This window comes from Lissotriton helveticus, chromosome 11 (genome assembly GCF_964261635.1).
Source record: "Lissotriton helveticus chromosome 11, aLisHel1.1, whole genome shotgun sequence".
In the NCBI taxonomy this organism is placed as follows: Eukaryota; Metazoa; Chordata; class Amphibia; order Caudata; family Salamandridae; genus Lissotriton; species Lissotriton helveticus.
This window is the reverse complement of record NC_136072.1, coordinates 652,208,276-652,225,987: the sequence shown is the minus strand read 5'-3', so window position 1 is coordinate 652,225,987 and position 17,712 is coordinate 652,208,276. Positions and strand designations below refer to the sequence as shown.

The window sequence follows — 17,712 nt, the reverse complement described above, 5'->3', positions numbered from 1 at the left end:
AAACCTTCATCTACCCCCGCCTCATTTCTAGCCCCCCAGTATCCATTTTCCGTACCCCTTGAGAGAATAAATACTATGGACACCACAGAGTGTGCTAATTCTATATTACACCTCCTAGCAGAGACAACCTTATATGTCATTGTTGTTAGAAATGTTCCCAAACTACCACCACACTCAAGAGATTCATGGAGTGGTTTGAAAAGCAAAGTAGTACATTGGTTGGCTAAACACTCCAAGGACCTAAATTCCCTATTTCAAGAAGTGATAATGGTAAGAAAGATAGACTTGGTAGGCCCCTCTAGAAACATTGGGCAGGGCGACTGCATTGTAGTGAATTTTCGCTCTCCCAGGGAGGTTAAAACTCTTTTATGGGGATTAAAATACAGTAACAACCCCAAGGGGAATATATGAGGAAGTATTATAGCTGAATCTCTTTTTCAATAGACCCAACATGTCTCCTAATATTTGTACAGGCCCCACACAGCTGGCATATCCTCCTAACCAGTATGTCCATCAACATGATCTAATACCCAATTCTAGATTGTTTTTAACAGTCGCAACATCAAACAGATTTGCTCCCCTTTCTAACTGTGAGGAACAGGACTGATATCAGGGCAGACTGCATGTAATAATTTCATAATAAATGACAAGCATTATGTAGAACAGGAATAAGAAATGATGGCTAGTGGGGTATCCCTGGGACTAACAGTATTAAACTTATATTGAAATCTTGGGATATTGCGGGGGTTAAAAACACTGGCTACCCCCTTAGAAAATGGAAGGGCTAAGGGGGGGGACAAACCCCCTAATATCGACAAGTGTCCCCTTGAAAATAAAGAGAATATTTATTGGTTCCCCATGCTTCCATTTTTTCTTCTTGCAGATTGATGAACAACTTAGCATTGTCTTGGTTAATCATAACAATATCTTTGACAACACCAAAACAAGAGTCATCATTAAGCTTGATGAGGAGATGAAACTTTTTACGAGTCAAATCAGACGAGATTATATCCTAATCTGGGTAGGGTATTTTAATATTGGCAAATGTGATTGACTGGAGTCAAAAAATTGTGGTTACTTTAAAAATAATGATGAGGTGATGTCACATTTTCCATACATCACATATGGGGAGGAGACTCAGGATATTATCTTTCAGCATAACCTGGAGCTGCTAGAATATTTCCTTGAGCCAGGGATGCCATTAATACTCACTTTTCAAGGTAAGGGTCATTGCTCTACCATCGACCATATTTTAGTTTCTGGAAACAATGAGGGCTTGGTGGATACTTTTGACGTTACCCTGAGCCCTTTTACTGATCATCACCCTCTGACTGTAGTTTTTTAAATTAAAACCTCTCGTCTTGATGGACCGCACCTTGTCAACTGCACAACGCTAATGCTCACCTGAGATCACGGTTTTTAATCAGCCGAAATGCATAAGGACATGTTGCCAGCATTTTCTGGACAATAAAATGCCATGACACCATCGAGTTGGGCTTCGTTTAGATTTTCTTGTGTGTGATAGATGTATATATATGTATATATATATATATACATATATATATATATATATATATATATATATATATATATATATATATGTATATATATATATATAAATATATACACACACACACACACACACACACACACACACGGAAGCTCTATTTTATGAGATTGGCCTGGCATTGCAATGTGTTTTATATTGCGATATTTTGGCTCTTTTTGAATTGGTATGAGCGCCATGCACAGTTTTTTAACATATACATTTTTAATTTACTGAGTATTTTAATGGTGTAACATAAGGAAATGTATTTTAATATATTTTTCACTTTGTAGCTGTGATACTTTTATGGATATTAATATATCCAAATAAAGAACTGATTGATTGAGTTATATGCTGATGACGCTGAGGTTCACTTCAGAGTGAGCTCGCTTGATGATGTCTCATTTCAACATGCCTAGACAAAATCATACGTGAGTGTCTCATTTTAAATTAATCCTAAACCCTGCTAAAAAATGAGTACTTCTCCCCCCCTAAATAATGGTACCATAATATAAAAATGGCTTGCTTCCCTGTCTCTACTTCTACTATGCATACCATGGTTATTAGTAAACAAGGCCAAATCTTTGGAATTAGCACTCAACAAGAGATTCCACCTGGATGACCATATTAAACATTGGTTGAGGATTTTTAGGAAATGTAAATCCTCCATTCCCAATTAAGACTTTAAATGTGAAGTTTATGCTCCTTTTCGTAACAGATTATTTTAGAGTAAAGCTCCATTGATCCACCTTCCCAAACCCAGGCTTGCACACTAAAGTACACTGAGACCTACTTGTGGGATTGCTAAAAGATCCCAAATGCATATTGTGACTTACTTATGAAAGCGGTCCATTAAAACACCACAACACAACTCACAAAAACTTAAAATATTTGGGTGAGCTTTCAAAATGAAAAGCCATTTACTTCTTGAAGTCCTAAAAACCCTGAAGAACAAAACATCAAACTAGGTCTTCTCTGGAAGAGCTCCACAACTATGGAACTCCCCCCCAAGGAAAGCTCTATCGCTCAACAATTTTAAGCATGAACTCAAATATTTCTGGTCTCAGAAGTAGCATCTCCATGTTATGCTCAAGTTGACTGTTTGACACTGATACAATCAATGAATTTCAGATTTATCCTTGTTGTCAACTCAATATACTCTGCAAATACCACTATTTCATTTGAGCTCATTTATTGATATTGTTGTATACATAATTATAATATATTTTCACAGACCACCATACACTACTTTGTGCATATAAGGACCTGTAACACATCTCTATTTGTCAAATTGTCCCAGCCCAATTTGGTATTCTGTTATACCTTAAATGTTTTATATATCTTTAATGCTTATAGGCTGCGCTCTTCTACTCTTGCAAAAACCTGTGTCCCTATTCCTAAAACCTCACTGATCCCTAATTTGTCAGATCATGCATTACTGCTTTTGCTTGCAACAATGTATGTATGCAGGTAAAGATGTTTTTGTACTTCATCTAGGTGCTACATATTACAATTACTTTTTTGTACAGCATTCCAACTGCCTTGAGCCTTGGTCCACATTATAAAAACATGTAACTAAATACATTTTGAAATCTTTATCCATTTTAAAAACTTCTTAAATTGCTGTAAGAAAATGCTTCTTTTTGCGTGGTCACTACCATGTTTCCTGAATTTTATTGCTGGTTTTAAGATGCTGCACATTGGGCACTGCTGTCCAGTGCCCAGTGTATGTGATTTGACCCCTAAAACATGTCAAAATTGGCAAACTACGATTGAAATAATTACATGGTGTAGAAACAGCACCCAGGGCCTGGAAGTTAAATGCCAATGTGTACAAAAGAAGAAAAAATATGGATTTACTGAACCCTCGCCTGAGTTAAGAAAAAAGAGGAAAACAGTTACAGCGGGGGGCAGGTTATGAAAATGCTGCGAGGGCATGGAAAAATAAAGTTAAATGCCAAAGGAAATCAATATTAAAATATGATGTTAATACTGACTGTGAATATGAATGATTTAAATAATGTTGGTAAAGCTGGGTTCATATTTTCATACATGAAAGACACTCAGATACATGTTATGTTCATGAAGAGAACCTAAACCAGGAGAATATGATACAATCTAATTGTAAGAAGAAATGTGATGCTGCTCCAGGGCTATCATACGTACCGTCATATTATCAAATATAAAGCATATACAAATGGTAGATGGATAATATTACTGTCAGGGGCATATGTAAGACCATCCACATTTTTTTTTATTATGGCCCTTCTTCAAGTGATTTGAGGGACTGGGTAATGCTTAAGGTAGCTCTGGCAGCATATCCTCAGTCATTATTTGTGGGAGGAGATTTTAAAATTACTCTACCAAAAATGTATTCTTCTAACAACGGGCAGTGGGCTAGCAAGAGCATATCAGTGATTATAAAATATTTGACTGAACTGATTAAAATGTGTCACCTGAGAGATTGCTGGAGGGAAATGAGCTTATAAACTAAACGACATAGCTATGCAAGTCCCGGCTATAAAACAGCTGCTACATTAGAATATTTTCTGATATTCAGGGATTTTGTGGCTCACTCTATAACACCTAAACCTGCAATATTCTCACATCACAGCAGTATGCAAATGATCTTCAATTGAGAAAAGGCACTTGCAATATTTGAAAATTCAATGGAGGTATAAAATAAAGGCACACTACTTGAGAAAAAAGAGAACATAGCCCATGTAGAGGGATGCATCAGAAATTATTTTGGACTCCATGCAAAGCATGTTTGCTGTCTGTGACTTGTGATGCGTTCATGGCACCGAAGAATGTTACGGGAATTATTTAATTAATTAGTAGATCCAGCTACTAAAGCACAAAATGAGAAGAGACATAAAAGTTCCTTAGGAGCAGAAGTAGCAAATACATGCTCACAATTATCATCAGCAAAAATTATGAACATCTTATTGGTGGAGGGCTTACATAACCCAATATAGGGTACTTATTTATTTATTTATTTATCTATAAGATTTATATAGTGCTAGCTAGACCCGAAGGTGTCAGAGCCATTTACATGTTCGTGAGTGAACCCAGTGAATCAGGAATGCAATAAACATATGAGGTGAGACTCAATAGATAATAGTACACAACAACAGCGCAGTAACAGAAGGACCCCTAAAAAAATGCCATGATAACAGTTCAAGAGGATCAATAGACAGCATAAGGAAACAAGCAAATAGCCGACTATGACATAAAGTTCAGTCCAGAGCACGAGAATAATAAACCAGGATCAGTGGTCTAAGAATGAAAGTACTTGTTGAGGAGGAGGAGTTTCAGGTCTCTTTTGAAGCCACGGAATGAGGGGTTGCATCGCAGATTGCCAGGAAGAGAGTTCCATATGCTCTGAGCATTTCCAGCAAAAAAGCAAGATTTGGTAGATGATTTTTTTTAGATTGGGAGGTAAGAGCTCATCAGTAATGAGCCGGGCTGCCATGTTTAGAACTGATCTAATGGGGCGAGGTGAGATTTTGGCATCCCAGTGACAGTGGCATTTCCATAGTCTAGTTTGGAGAGGACCAGAGATTGCACCACAATCTTGAAATCATCTGAGGGGATAAATGGTTTAAGCTTCTTGAGGTGTTTTAGTGCGTAAAGCGCTCCTTTGGCCGAGTTTTTATTGTGCTCTTTCATTGACATGTTGTTGTCTCAGCAGAAGCCCAGGGACATAGAGGAGTTGGATGGAATGAAAGAGCAATGTAAAGCGTTCAGGTCGCTGATCCATACGTGAATAGGTAGATGGTTGCATTTGGGGAGAATAGAGTTATTTCTGTTTTGTTGGGGTTTAGCTTTAGGTGATTTGAGTAAAACCAACAGTGTATCTTGCTCAAAGTTGTGTTAAGATGTCGAATGTCACTTGGTGATTTGATTTTGTAGTAAATTTGAGTGTCATCAGCATTAAAGTGATATTTGATGCCTGCTTGCTTCAAGAGGGCTGTAAGGGGTTCCATGAAGAGATTGAAAAGGGAGAGGAAGAGAATAGAGCAGACCAGTCAATAGGAGAGATAGAGCTGATGGAGATCCGGCAATTTTTACTTATAATGTCATCTAGAGTAGCGCCTTTGGTGTGTGTTGGTTTATTGCAGAGTTGATTTAGATCATGAATTTCAAGAAGGTTTGTAAGTAGTTGGACTGAGGTGTCATCTGGGCTGTTCCAATGAATGTTGAAATCGCCCTGGAATACATCTTTTGTGCCAGTTAAGGAGAAACTAGTAATTAGGTCACATAACTCTACTGTGAAGAGGGCTCAATCACCCAGAATTTGATAGGAGGGTAATCGTGGGTCCCGTGCTCTCTATGCCACTGGAGTCAAGCTATCCTGGCTGATGTGGGGTGAAACCCTGAAACAGGTCCTAGGATGCTTGGTTCCATTCCAGGGAGGACCTGATCTGGTAGTACGGGCTAGACTGTTCCCATTGGGCACAGGGTCAAGACTGATTTGCATACAGCTGGGTTCAAACTGGAATGGCATGGGGACCAAATAAATAATAGATTTAGGCCTAGATCTCTGTACTGGGGTGAATGTATGACTTTGTTATGCATTCTGTCCATCAATTATTCTTTTTGCATTGAGCTTGTCATTGAGACATGGCTGATGATGACAGTTTTAGAAAATAAAGTTCCAAAATAATTTTCTGTGGAATGGGCGCACAGCATCCCTAGAAGACCACCATCAATCAGGGCGCCTCATCGCTCAATTATAGAGACCGAGACCAGATCCTGCAATGATTCTGGTCAAAAGGCCCTTGTGATATGTGATCAAAATGCAGCACCTACAGCTTTCTTACAAGAAGCTCAAGCAGTGTCTTTGGGAGCTTCAATTTAAATATTCTCTACTCTTTCCCAGCAAAGCTCAAAGTGAAGGAGTGGAGGATGTATGGCCCTGCCTCAGTGAGAAAAGTTTGTTCTCCGTCATCTCTGAGCCCCAGGAGGATGGGACATGGGTGACCCCACACTCTAAACTCCAGCAACGTAGAGTTACCTGGTCTCGCCCAATCCCAGGTGACCAAGGAGTGGACCGGGGTGATGGAAGTGACTTCTCAACACAGCACAAACTCTTTCGCTCTACTGCACTCTATACACTCACTGAATTCTGGCTTGAACACACCTGACTCAGCAACATCAGCAGTTACACCAGTCGTGGACTGAACCTCACTCTGTGAGCTGAAGATGACTTGGTATAGCTCTTCTTGCATGTGGAGGAGTGTGGCTCAATGGTTAGAGCGGCAGGCCCTGATGCAGAGTTCTGGCCAGGGACCAGGGTTCGATTCCCGCCTCGGCAGGGTCTCGGGCTCAATTTCCTCGGACATGTTAATTCACGCCTCGGTGCCTATTCTAATCACGGGCCCCGCGCTGCAACTCTGGGCAATAGCTTTCTTAGCCTCCACACCGGCCCCAACAGCGCTAAAGATGCCTGGCTTCACCCTGGGGGTGCCCAGGAGTGGACACTTCACAGGGAAAGCCAGGAGGGGTTCCACAGCGGTATGAGTATCAGTGCCAGGAAGCTGAATAGGCGACACCGCAAGGTGACCGTCTGGTGACAGTGCGCTCTATAAGTACCATGACATTTACATTTACATTTAACAGTATTTGGATGACTTGGGTGAACTGTCTCAATACAATACCTGCTTGTCATGTGAGATAGCGACAGCAGGCTGGTCACTGATGACTGGGCCCAGCCTTCAGTGACCATGAGAAGCACAGGTTCCATGCCTCATATGGTATCTAATGTGGGTTTGTTTTCTATGTGTTTGTGCTTTGTATGTTTCTGTTTTTGAGTTGGGAAATTTTAGGCAGGGGTGTATGAGCCTTCCACCCTGGGAAAGGAATTGGCTGCCTTGGCGCTTTGTTGTTTACATTATTGTTTTAGCTTACATGGTTGTCTTCTGAGTTTCTCTGGCAATGACATACCACCATAGGGAGCAACTGGCCATGAGGAATTGGCTCCTTTAGCGCTGGGGTTGTTGCATTCTACCTCTATGATGCACGACTCGTAGCATGCACCATCGCTACATAAACCACGGGAACCCATAGATGACCACAGCCCACATTATGTTTTGACATTAAATGTGCATGTGCATGGCATTGCCTCCCCCTATCCGCTATTGTGTTTAAGCCTACCTGTAACACACATTTTGCAATGATACAGGAAACTCATCTCACACGCACTGATCTGCAGAAGCGTTGTGCAAAATGGAGGGGACAGGTCTATGGCACAACCGCATTGGTCCATGCCCGTGGGGTGCTTATTTGCCTTCCATATGTGGAGGACCATCAAAGGGTGAACAAGGGAGGACGTTTTATCGTTACAGAGGGTCACCTTGTTGTAGCCCCTCTTATGCTGGTGGCTGTATTTGACCCTAATGTTAATCAATCGGGCTTTCTGGACATGTTCACCCCTGCTCTTTTTCGGGATCCTCACTATGGGAGTATGATTTCACCTGCGTGCTGGATGTAAACCCTAACCGCTCTACCCCTACCGCATAATACGTGTGTGTCCGCACAACTCAACACTTCAGTAAATGGCTCACCCAACATTGCTTGCATGACATATGGCAGACAAGGCACCCACTAGAACATGAATTCTTGTTTTATTCCTCAGTTGAAGATGTCCACACCTGATTAGATCTCTTCCTGGGCACTGCACAACTAGGTCTGCTGGTATTACATTCAGAATACCTGGCACGCATCCTCTAGGATCACAGTCTTTCATAGTTGAATGTACAATGAGGTAGGCCTCGTTCTAGGACACCCACCTGGCAGCTACAAACCAAAGCACTATCTAAAACCCTGTTCGGGGTTGATTTGACAAAGTGCATTACCCAATATTTCGAGCTGAACACATATTCTATTGACTCACAGTCTCTGCCATGGGATTCACATAAAGTGGGTCCCTTGCTCACTAGGCCACTGGAGTTAAACTATCCTGGCTGAAGACGGCTGATAGCCATAAACCGGTCCTAGGATGCATGATTCTGGTCCAGTGAAGACATGGCTTGGCAGTTCGGGCTGGACTGTTCCCATGAGGCACAGGGTCAAGACTGATTTGCATATGGTGATGTCTGAACTGGGGTGGCTTGGTGAGCAAAATAACGATGGATTAAACCCAGATCTGTGACTGGGGGTGAATGTTTTGCCACTGTGCAACATTCGGTCCATCACCTAGTGTGTTTTGCTGTTACCCTATGTGGGGAGGGTATGCCCAGACGTGGGTCCCTTGCTCACTAGGCCACTGGAGTCAAACTATCCTGGCTGAAGACGTCTAATAGCCAGAAACCGGTCCTAGGATGCTTGATTCCAGTTCAGTGAAGACATGGCTTGGCAGTTCGGGCTGGACTGTTCCCATGAGGCACAGGGTCAAGACTGATTTGCATATGGCCATGTCTGAACTGGGGTGGCTTGCTGAGCAAAATAACGATGGATTAAACCCAGATCTGTGACTGGGGGTGAATGTTTTGCCATCGTGCAACATTCCGTCAGTCATCTAGTGTGTTTTAGTGAAGGATGATCATCAGAGATTCCCAATAAGTTCCATCAGGACTGACAAAGGCAAAATGCTCATGATACAGTTAGCCTTAAATGTTGTATTTCATGATTATTATCAATCACTATAGAGAGCAGTGCCCACTCAATCTCTGAAACAAATGCATGATTTCCTTCGTCATCTTCAATTACCCAGGTTGTCACCACTGCAAAGGGTGAAACTGGGCGAACCTCTGCAACTGGAAGAAATATGTGCTGCAGTTGCACAAATTGCCTGGAATAAAATACTGGGCACATATGGCTTGCCCATCAATTATTTTGTCACCTACTCGGCCCTTGATACACAACAGTTATTGAACATGTATACCAAGGTTAAGGATTCAGGCCAGCTCCCGGACGTGCTACACAAACCTCTGATAGTGGTCCTGCCTAAGCCTGGAATGGACCCATTAGACGTCCAATCATAAAGACCTCTGTCACTCCTCAATTTGGGTTATAAAATCCTGGACAAGGTGTTGGTGAATAGATAGCTTCCTATAGTCAAAGCACTAGTACATGAAGACCAGTCAGGGTTTATACCTGTGCGTAGTACCTTTTCCAACATCCCTCAGTTGCTACCCCTCATCCAGAACACCCCCGCCGCTGCTTACAACAAGGTGGCAGTTTCCTTGGATATCAAAAAAGCGTTTATCACCTTGAGTTGGAACTTTCTATGCCTGACTCTAGAGTATATGGGGTTCGGACCGGGATACCTGGGATGGGATTTTGCTTTATACAGGAACCCGACAGCGCAGGTTTGAATGTGGCAGGGAATATGGGATGGTTTAACAATACAAAGAGGGAGCAGGCAAGAGTGGCCACTGGCATTGTTGATCTTTGCCCTTGCAATGGAGCCTTTGACTTGTCGACTACAACAACGAGCACCTCAATTGGGATAGCTGTACTAGGTGCACCTCATATTATATCGCTATATGTTGATGATGCTCTGTTGTACTTACGTGAGGTAGAGGTTTCCCTGCAGGGGCACATGTTCCTGCTGGAGAAATTTGGGGATGCTGCCAGATTCAAAGTGAACTGGCCAAATCCTACCTGTTCCCCATTGGCCCCAACTCCAGACCTGCACAAGGTTACACCAACGTGCTCCCAGCTGCGCTGGTGTTGTGACACCTTTAAATACCTGGGTGTCCAGATTTTCAACTCTGAGAAGGACATCAAGGATGGAAATGTGGACATAGCGGTGCGGTCCATTCATCAATCGTTACCCATATTCCCCCTGCCGATTCTAAGATGTTGGTGTTGTCCCGGTTACTTCTTCACAACACTTTGTTTTTTTCTGTGAGCCATGGGCTCCACTCAGAACTGATATGGGGCAAGGGCAGACGAAGCGGGGGCCTGGCCACTCTACCACACCCTGTGCTTGAGGGCAGTTTGGCTTTACCCAACTTTGAATGTAATATGAGGCGGCACAACTGCAGTGGCCAATATGCTGGATGCAGGCCCCCGAATTCCCTGAAAGGGCACCTGTCTCCGGCGCTCTTGAAGGCATGGATGTCTACACATGGTTGTCTGATCAGAGGGACGTCTTCCACAGGAGACATGCCAGATGACTGTAGCACGGTTATGCTGGCTTTGTTTTGTGCATAGTAAGGGGTCTCCGAGTCCTAACCCCTTTAACCCTTCTATAGACTTGTGGTGTTTGCCAAAACTTCACAAGGAAGCACGGATACTCGACAGGGGCACTTGGAAGGAAGCAGAGGTGACCAAAATGGGTGACTTATTCCAAGATGGCACATTCATGACATTCCAGGATATCATGTATGCTTATGGCACTTGGGCTGGTCACTTCTTGACATATTACACTATACACTTTATTCTACAAGCCAATTGGGACACGTGAGATGCAGAACCTATTTAGCCCTCCACATGACTTGTGAGATTATCACAGGGCTCCGCGTGCCACCCCATTACTATCATCTACTCTTCCCATAACACAGCAACTAAGGGGTATGATACAGGGGAAAAAGACAAATGGGATGAAGTCATCCAGCAGCCGCTCTTGGACAAGTCTGGTCCAGGGTGCTACAGCAAGTGAAGGAGGTGTCTCTTAACCCGAGGTTCCGCTTCACGCAGTTCAATTATATTCATCAAGCTTATCCTTCATCGCAGCTCATTAGGCATATGTTTCTGACACTGACTCCCAAGTGTCCCAGGTGTAATCTAGCAAATGCAGGGTTCTGTCAGATGTTGTGGGACTGTCCAATACTTCAGGTGGCATGGTAGGATATCACCACTATGGTCAACGAACTAGCAAGCCATTCTCTCAAACCCACGCCTGTTTACTAGGGATACGCCCCAAAGCTAAAGGGGACAAGCACCTACATAGGTTTATTCACCTTGCCTTTATTTCATTCAAGCGACACTTAACAATGTCATGGAAGGAGCTTGCGGCACTCAACCCCTGACGCTGGTTGTTCACATTGCTTACCTGGGCACAAGCAGAGGTGGTCACCCTTAGGTTCTTTAGGATGGATGGGAATTCCGAGACAGGTGGCAAAAGTTGGGATACTTATCTCACTAAGATTGAAGAATAAAACAACATGCTCTCACCTTGAAATGATCAATGTACCCTGGAATTGAGCACCACATTATTATCTCAGATTGTCTACATAGTGACAGTGAGGTTCTCAATGACACATGGGTCCATCAGCTTAGTGAGTGGTCAGCCGCCTGCTACCTCTCCCACCAAGGACACCCTCACCCTACATGCTAGTAGATGTCCCATGACTTACACTGCACTTTGAACTATGCTGCAGGACACCTGCCCCATCCTTCACATACATAGAATGCCCCTGCATGGACCCCCTTGCAGTGACCTGCACATGTCTCCCCACGCGTGACACCGCGGGGGCACCTGCACCCTGAAGTTATGCTGTGACAGAGCCCTGAAGGTATTCTTCAAATACACACGTTTAACACTATTTTTTCACAGGGACAAACTCCAATGTTTAGGCTATCATAGATTGGTTTCCTTTTTTGATTTATTGTTTTCCCCCTCTTCCCCAGAATGCTTGAACGTTAGTCTTGCATATGCTCCTATTGCTTTTGATTCACTGTAACAATGTTTTGTTATACATGAAACTTTTTTTTTTAAATGATGCAGATTCAAAATGTTGTATGGTGTATGTAAGATCAAATGTTATACTGATGATATTGTGTTATACTTAAAGAAAGAACAGCAAAACAGAATAGCATTCAAAGTTCGAAAAGAATTTGTTTGGTACATACAAATATTTAGCTTTCTATCTTTAAGCTTTATAAAGTACTTCAGCTTTTCCAAAGAGTATCCCGGCACTACAAATCAAATCTGATCCCTAAATAAAAGTGAGACTAGAAAGCCAAATTAAAGAGCCAGGTCGTAAGGAGTCTCTTGAAAGTCACACTGCCTCTAGAAGCATGAAGCTGAACTGGAAGGGCTTTCCACTGCCTGGTGGCTAGATGAGAAAAGGAACTACTGCCTCTCATTTTTCATCTAAAATGAGGAGTAGCAACCAGCAAGGTGTTGGATAATTGCAGAGCACATGCTGGTTGGTAGGGAATGACTCTATTGGACAAATACTGAGGGCCATTAAGTTAGAATGCACTGTGTGCCAGGACTAGACATTTAAATCAAACCCGTTCTTTTATAGGCAACCAGTGAAGTTCTTTTAAGCCTGGTTGGATATGGGCTCTCCTGCGAAGGCATAATAGGAGCCTGGCTGCAGCCTTCTGCACCAGCTGTAATCTCTTCAGGAGATAAGCAGGAAGGACCCAGTATAGAGAATTAGCATAATCCAGCCTTGCTGTAATCGAGGCCTGATCACTGTTTTCTGCTGTGGCAAGGGAAATGGGTAGTGACATTTTTTCAGCATTTTCATCAGGCCAAAACAAGTGCCTACCACCACAACTATGTAAGGGTCAAAGGAAGCCATGGTGACAAATGTAACCCCAAGGTTGCACCCTACTGCTGTGGGAGAGGGACATGGGAACCTTCTTAGGCCGAACGTTGCTATCCAACTAAGCGGGGGCCCCCAAAGAGAAGGATTTCTGTCTTATTGGTAGTACACTGGAGGCCACAGCAGTGCATCCACCAAAATACAGAAGACAGGCAGGCCTGGAACTTACGCAGTGCATTTAGAGAATTTATATCCAAAGTGAACAGCATCTGCATATCGTCTGCATAAGATACACCGTCTGCATGACATATAGTCTGTTCTCAAAAAGATTCAGTTAGGGTAGCCAAAGGAGTCATGTGCACATTACATAATATGGGACCTAAAGCAGACCCCTGGGGAACCCCATAATGCAGTTGTTTGGGATTGTAGGAAAAAGGGGCATCCAGACTGACTGAGACCTATTACTTAGAAAGGAGAGAAGCCAGGACAAAGCCAAACCACAGACACCAATCCTCTATAGGTGCTGCAAAAGTATCTCATGCGGGGTCGTATCAAAGGCAGCGGATAGATCAAGGAGGACCAGAGCTACTTGTTTCCCCTGATCCACCGCTAGCCTTATTGTATCCAAGACTTCAAGCAGTGTGGTCTCCATACTAACGGCTGGGCAGAAGCCCGATTGCGTGAGATGGAGAAGAGCATTCTATTCAAGAAAAGCAGAAAGATGTTTATTTAAGAATTTCTTCAGAATTTTTTTAAAAGATGGCAGCAGGGATATAGGATGAAAATTCGCCAAATTGACCGTATCTGCTGTGGGTTTCTTTAATAAAGGAATCAACTTCACCTTCTTCCAGCCACTAGGCACTGTAGCCAAACTAATAGATTGATTTAACAGTTGGTTAAGAACCAGGTTGATAGCCATAAAATTGGTGGCACGAATATGTGGGGGACAAGGATTGGCAGGAGACCCAGATTTACAGGCCCTCAAGTCCTGAGTAGATTCCTAATGTGAAATTGAGCAAATTCCTATAACATTTGTCTACGGGGGGCATCACTTCTCTCTGCAGTGTCATGGTGTTACTAGTCTTCGGCCAAGCCTAGTTCATAATATGTAATGCATCTACAATGGCCTGATTTTTTGTATCGAAGAAATCAGACAATTGTGTACATAACTTGAAAGAAGGAGGTAAAGGCTGAAGCAAAGCTTCTGGGCGCATGAACTTTTTTATAATTTAAAAAATTTCTCTGGACTTGTTTTGGGGCTTGTCAATCTGACCTGAAAAGAAGTCAGGCTGAGCCTTATTAATTAAACGAAGGTAAATGTCCAGGGCCTGCCTATAAAGTGATTAATCATTGGGAAGGTAGTGATGCCTCCAGTCCCTTTCCAATTTCTTACAACGTTTGGAAAGCAATTTTAGCTCTTCTTTAAAGTCGGGAGCTGACTTTCTTTAGTAAAGGAGTGCCAGCGGGGCAGGGAATGATTGTTTATGTGCAGGAAGGTGACCCTTCCTGCACATAAAAAGTCACTAATGGCGTTTTGTAACTTCTATGAAAGCTGCAGAAGGCAGCACATATAGAAGTTACAAATCTTCATTATTTAATGATTGTGTATGTGAAGAATGCAGCACACATAGAAACAGCAAAAACTAGGAGAAATTTATAATTTCTCCTCATAGCAGCAGTTTAACCAGGTTTTCCCTGGTATTATTTTTGACACTGCCCCATATTTATGCCAGCCTTGTAAATAGGGGGCAGCATCAAAGAGCAATGGGTGTTGCAGTAAAACGCCCACTACAAAACCCATTGCCAGCCCGTTCACACTAAGTGTTGCATGAATAAGGGCATTATTTACAAGGTGGCATTCAGTCATGTTAAGTGGTTTAACGCTGCCTTGTAAATAAGGTGAAGTGGCTAGCGCCACCAGAACGTCAAAAAAAATGATGTTTTTATTGGAGATAACCCCTTTTAAATAGGCCCCAATGTTTCTTTCTATTTTAAAAGCAACACCAGTAAAACAAGAAACGTGTACTTCAAGTAAGATAAAAAAAAGCATGTAACTACAATGCAATATTTTGCCAGGACTAATTTTTCAATATTTTTATTATCATGGAGCTTTTTTGCACACAAATAAAAAAGTTTTTCGTAACATAAGGTACAAAGGGGTGCAGCAGAAAACCTGAAGTCTCAGGGAAAGGTGGGGATAAACATGGGAGACGGGAAGCAAGGACAAGAGCAAATAAAGAGACACAGAAAACACCCTAAAGATTCCCTTACCACTCAAAATCCCAATCTCAAACTAAACCCTAAAAAGTCCCTTACCACCCAAAAACCCAAACCCACCCTAAACCCTAAAACATCTGTTACCACCCAAAAACCCAAACCCACCTTAATCCCTAAAAATGTGCATACCACCAAAAACCCTAAAAATTCCCTTGCCACCCAAAACCCAAACCCCAAACACCCAAACCCACACAAAACCCTAAAACTTCCTTTGCCATTCAAAACCCTAAATCCTAAACATTCCCTTAATACCCAAAACAGCAAACCCACCCCAAATAATCCTTTACCACCCAAAAGCCCAAACCTACCCTAATCAGTAAGAAATTCCCTTACCACCCAAAACTCCAAACCCATCCTAAACCCTAAGAATACCCTTGTCACCCAAAAACCCAAACTTACCCTAAACCTTAAAAATCCCCTTGCCACCCCAACATCCATACCCACCCTAAACCCTAAAAGTACTCTTGCCACCCAAAAACCATCTATCTACCCTGACAAACACTTTCCTCCTTCCCACCATCCATCCGTCCATTCTTACACACAAATTCACCCTCCAAATAACAATCACTGTCACCTGTGGACCTTGCCTGTGCTTGCTCTTTAGTATCACCACTAATGTCTCATCCTTGTTCTTTTTTCTGAAGTTCTTATGAACGTTGAACTGATGGAGATAGATGTAATGTGTTGCACGAAATGACACAATCCATCAATGATTTTTTTTCGCATTGTCTTGTAACGTGCACTTCCATATACTAATTGTGCTTTGCCGGTGTATCTTTTTTTTTAAGTGCTTTATCAGAAGAAAAGACGTGCATCAAGACTCAGCTAGTAAACCCAGATGGTAAGTGTGGAAAGTCCCAATTTTGAAGGCAGAGTTTTGTGAGTGTGCCCGAAAGATGGAATTGTAAACAGAATTACAGCTGCTTTAACGATTACACCATGGAAAACTGATGTTGAATTTTAATTTTTCTGAAATTGTTCTAGTGGAAATCGTGCTGGATAAGATTGAGAAAAAAGTGTGCAAAATTTGATTTGCAGGCTCTATATGAAAATAATATGCTCCATTAAACAAAATACCTAATTGGGCATGCTATATGCAGAGGACATCAGTGTGCAGCGTCTGGTCAAGAGACTTACCATACCCTTGTTTGATTCATCCCTTCATCCTACTAACACGGCTAATATGTGCGTGAATACATTTGTATGGTGCAGGTATACCAAAAAAGGCATCTTGATTCTATGTGGGAAACTGTATCTGAAGGAAAATAGTTAAAAAGAGAAAAAGACCCAAGTTAGTGTTCAAAATAAAACCCATTTTGTATTGAAATGAAAACAGGCAGGATTGTGGAAAAACGTAGACACCTTTCTAAACACCATGGCCCTGATTTACTAGGGGCCTGCATTGCCCTTGGGTCACACAAGACAATACAAGGCAACACAAGCCCTTAAGTCAGATTTACTAAGCCACCCAAAGGCACCTTGTGTGGCCATGCATAGCTTAGTAAATCTAGAGTAAATCTGTGTCACTCTGCACTGGGAAGGTGTTCCATGGGTGGAGTGTGGGTGTTCCCATGCATCCACCAATGAATTTTGACACATTCCTTATTTAGTAAGAACATTAAACCTGGAAATGTGTCAAAATGGTATGCCATCCCAACAGAGGGGTAATATGGAGAAATATGCTTATATCTCTGTTATTTTCTCTTTCTATAGAAAGAGGAAAATGCCTCTGAGTATTGGTTTTGTACAGGAAGGTATCCCTTTGCACCCTTGCACCTTGGCGCAAGGGTACCTGTGTTAATGCCAGGCAACGCTCAGTGTGCCAGTGCAGAGCGTGGAGGAATGCACCACATCTTAGTAAATAAGGTGCAGTCATGCTCTCTTCAGCTAATGCAGTGCAGCATGTTGTCTTGCTGCAGTGAATTGCGTGGAGCCAAATGTTAGTACATCTGGGCCAAGAGTACTACAGCTACGTTCCTATGCAGACGCCAATTTGGTAACCAGCACCTCTCAACTTTTACCAACAAAGGAGCAGAAGATTTTAATAGAGAAGACCTATTCTTCAATAACAACTATTTGCCTCAAGATTAGACTGCTCGACACCTCGACAGGGGCCAAGAATTATCAGCACATTTCCTTCTCAGAATTGAGTCAATGGCAACGACATAAAGACGATAATGGAGAAAGCAAATCTCAGGAGCCTTGGAATTACCTCCAAAAGCAAGGTTCCCTCTATCAATTAACAGTTTAATTATGGAACCCTAGATGTTGTGTTGTAAATAGTGCAATGAACTAGCAATGGCTCTGTGAGGAGTAGGATCTCCCACTCGGAGTACCTGCTGCGGTAATGTCCAAAGTATTGCTGAGAATGAGACGTAGGGTTCAAAGATTTACATTTTCCGATGTATTTAACTGGAACTCAACCCTAACGAGGGC

At 42.4% G+C, this 17,712-nt stretch overlaps 1 protein-coding gene across 1 annotated transcript in view; it reads left to right on the top strand.

The window, feature by feature from the left end:
• Positions 1 to 17,712, top strand: part of SPHKAP (SPHK1 interactor, AKAP domain containing) — a 974,320-nt gene that overhangs the window by 883,241 nt on the left and 73,367 nt on the right. The window contains exon 9 of the mRNA XM_078665525.1: positions 16,065 to 16,117. Coding sequence (XP_078521651.1) covers positions 16,065 to 16,117 — 53 coding nt within the window. The remainder of the gene's footprint in view (positions 1 to 16,064; positions 16,118 to 17,712) is intronic.